At 27.9% G+C, this 2,949-nt stretch overlaps 1 protein-coding gene across 1 annotated transcript in view; it reads right to left on the bottom strand.

The window, feature by feature from the left end:
* Positions 1–696: 696 nt before the first annotated feature.
* LOC106682596 (BOS complex subunit ncln) overlaps positions 697–2,949 on the bottom strand; it is a 6,000-nt gene continuing 3,747 nt past the window's right edge. The window contains exon 4 of the mRNA XM_014423539.3: positions 697–872. Coding sequence (XP_014279025.3) covers positions 712–872 — 161 coding nt within the window. The 3' untranslated portion in view covers positions 697–711. The remainder of the gene's footprint in view (positions 873–2,949) is intronic.

The following is a 2,949-nucleotide window of genomic DNA, read 5'->3' as shown; positions in this document are numbered from 1 at the left end:
ATATATAAATTAAAAATGTATTATTTAATAAGCCACCAAAAACTTTTTTATTCCAACATAGTAATTTCCATTTGGATCAGTTAAGGATGTGGGATCACTTATTTCGATGAAACTTTCTTTGGTGTTATAAAGTAAATAAATATTAAAAATGTGTTTGAAGGTTCTTGCCAAGAAGCTAGAAAATGTGTAGGAGCTGAGAATAATAATATGTTACATAATGATAAACAATAATTTTTTCTTATTCTTAAAAAAACAAATACATTTCTGTATAATAACCATTAAATAAATGAAGAGTATATGCTGTATGTGATAATATAAAAAGTACCTCTAATAATTAACTAATAATGTCTCTAAAAATTATGTAAAATATTTTTTTTGGCTCCTAGGGCTTATTGGAAAGAACTCTATGATATGTGTCTAATATTTTATGACCTAGTGTCACCAAAAATGTTTTATTGAAATCGGTGATACCAGATCCATGTAGCCTCCCCTTGTAAGTAGAAAACTTAAATACACATTTTGAAGACAAATAACCACATAAAACCTGGTGATTTATATAAATAAAAATGTGAGAAAACTCAAATAAGAGAATCTTCTAATGATGATTTAAGTGAAAAATCAGTTTAGTATGTCATATGGTATGTTAGTTCTGTAACAGAATAATTGAAAGAAGGTATGATTATCACACTTTAAAATATCTGTAGGAGACAACTAGATTTCTAAAAGATTAATAAAAAAATTCATTGTTTGGAAACTAAAGAAATAGTAACATTTTACCTGAATGGAAACAATATTTGCATCATTTCTAACAGCTGGTTTTCCAGCATTAATAACAATCTGGTATCCATTTGCAGAGAAGGATTGAAGAATGGCTGGAAAAAAAAATGTATATAGTGCTGAACATAATGAACAATTAATTTAAATTATTATTATAATCAGAAGAAAGTTACAGATGAATTAACATGTAAAATGGAAAAAAATTATCTGAATATTCAAGTAATTTAAGAATATAGTAATACAAATGTATTTTAAACTCCAAAGAGAGTTATAGTCTGCAATGTGTGTGTCTTATATTTTAACCATCCAGTTAGAGTATCCTTTAACCTTGTCAATATTAGACAAGATAAAATCATCAAAAATAACAAGTCTTACATAACTATTTTCAGAACCATATAAAAGTAAATAAACCATCCAATTTTAATTTAATATTTGAAAAAAAAGGAAACTAATTTGGGCAATTAGTACAAAAACTAAAGTTATATCCTAATTAAATAAAAGATTGGTAATAATAGGATACCTTTCACAGTTTACAACTAAGATGGATACTTGGATGTAAACAAAAACAATAAGAACATGCTTATCCTACCACATTTACTTTATCTCAATTTAGTTTTGGATAAAAGATAAGTTTTTTAAACAGTAATTATATTAATCTATATAATTATATATTAGAACATTAATATTATTATTAAATATATTAATTAGGTTTTGTTTGTTTGTGATTGTAATTAGATATTTTATACAACACCTGCAGAGATGGATGTTCAGATTTATTGTATTTATCATACATATGATATTAAATTAAATATTCTGTGTTCCTAGAAAGGAAACCAATAAGTCATAGGCATTAAGATTTCATATATACACTCAGCAGAGAGAAACAAAAAACCTTAAACTCTGATTTTTCTCCATAATTCAGCATTATTGATGCTATATCAAACACTCAGGTATATAGAGGCCAATACATCTTTTTACTGCAATTAACAATTCTAATATAAACTAAAGAGATGTAATGTACAATTCCAAGTATTTAATGGAGAACATCCAAAAGTCAGAAGGACCATGATTTCTAGAGCTGGGCACATATACACATGGATGAATCTCAAGGAAGAAGTACTGATGCCTTAATAGGACTTATATGTAGTAAAGCACCAAGCATAAACTAAACAAAGCTTCATGGAAAATCATAGGAAGAACCCTCAATAGAGGAGGAAACAAATAGGACCCATTCTGAAGAAACATTTTAGTACCAAAGAAAAGGGTATTTTGAAATGGTAGCTTCAGTTAAGGCAGGTAGGGGAAAAATTAAACTAAGAAGAAGCTCAGCAGGAATGGAATTTCCTGACAGGAAGTAAAAAGAATCATAAAAAACCAATCATGAAGGAACAAGCCTAGAGGTCATTCTCAGTTCCTTCTTCCCTAGCTCCTCCAAGAGGTAAAATAAGTATAGTATAAAAAAAAAAAAAAAATCTTCCATAAACTTAGACATTATTTTTTCATCATAAAAATTGAAAACCAGCTCAAAAAGGCTTACAACCTGGCCTTGAGAGGAGCCATCTAAGAAACCTAATTTGAAGAATACTTAATTAACCCAATCCAATTTTTTTTTTTAACATTTAAATGAAATAAACCACATTTTTAGGCTTATTCATTATTAAGATTTATTTATTATATTATTTATTTGTTTATTAAGGAGATGGTGCCATAAAAAAGAGACAAAAAATAGTTTTTAACTATTTATTAATCAATGTTTCACCCCACTTTACAGGACTGTCTTGCTAATAGCAAGCAATAAAAATTCATTCATTTTTCTGCTATCTCTTAACATGACAGCCCTGATGAAGCTCTACAAAGTGGGGCAAAACATCGGCAAGTAAATGGTTGAAAACTAATTTTTGTTTTTTTTTTTACTGCACTCCTATCCATCTCCTTCATATTCAGTTATGGCAACTTATTTTTATATATAATTTATTTGTTTAATTTTAATTCTTATGCATCTCTTTAAACAAATAACAATTTAGATTGAGGTGTAGATAGTTGACCGTAGATTAATGTTTGAAGAAGTTTGTCGGGAGGTGCGGTCAGCAAAGAACAACATAAATAAACAAAACCATATTTATTTATTTTATGCCGACGTTTTGACCTGAGTTTCAGGTCTTCATCAGGGGT

The sequence above is a fragment of the Halyomorpha halys genome, unplaced genomic scaffold (assembly GCF_000696795.3).
Source record: "Halyomorpha halys isolate HHAL.00 unplaced genomic scaffold, Hhal_1.1 Scaffold429.1, whole genome shotgun sequence".
Classification (NCBI taxonomy): Eukaryota; Metazoa; Arthropoda; class Insecta; order Hemiptera; family Pentatomidae; genus Halyomorpha; species Halyomorpha halys.
The sequence above is the reverse complement of the archived record's forward strand: the minus strand, read 5'-3'. Positions and strand labels throughout refer to the sequence as shown.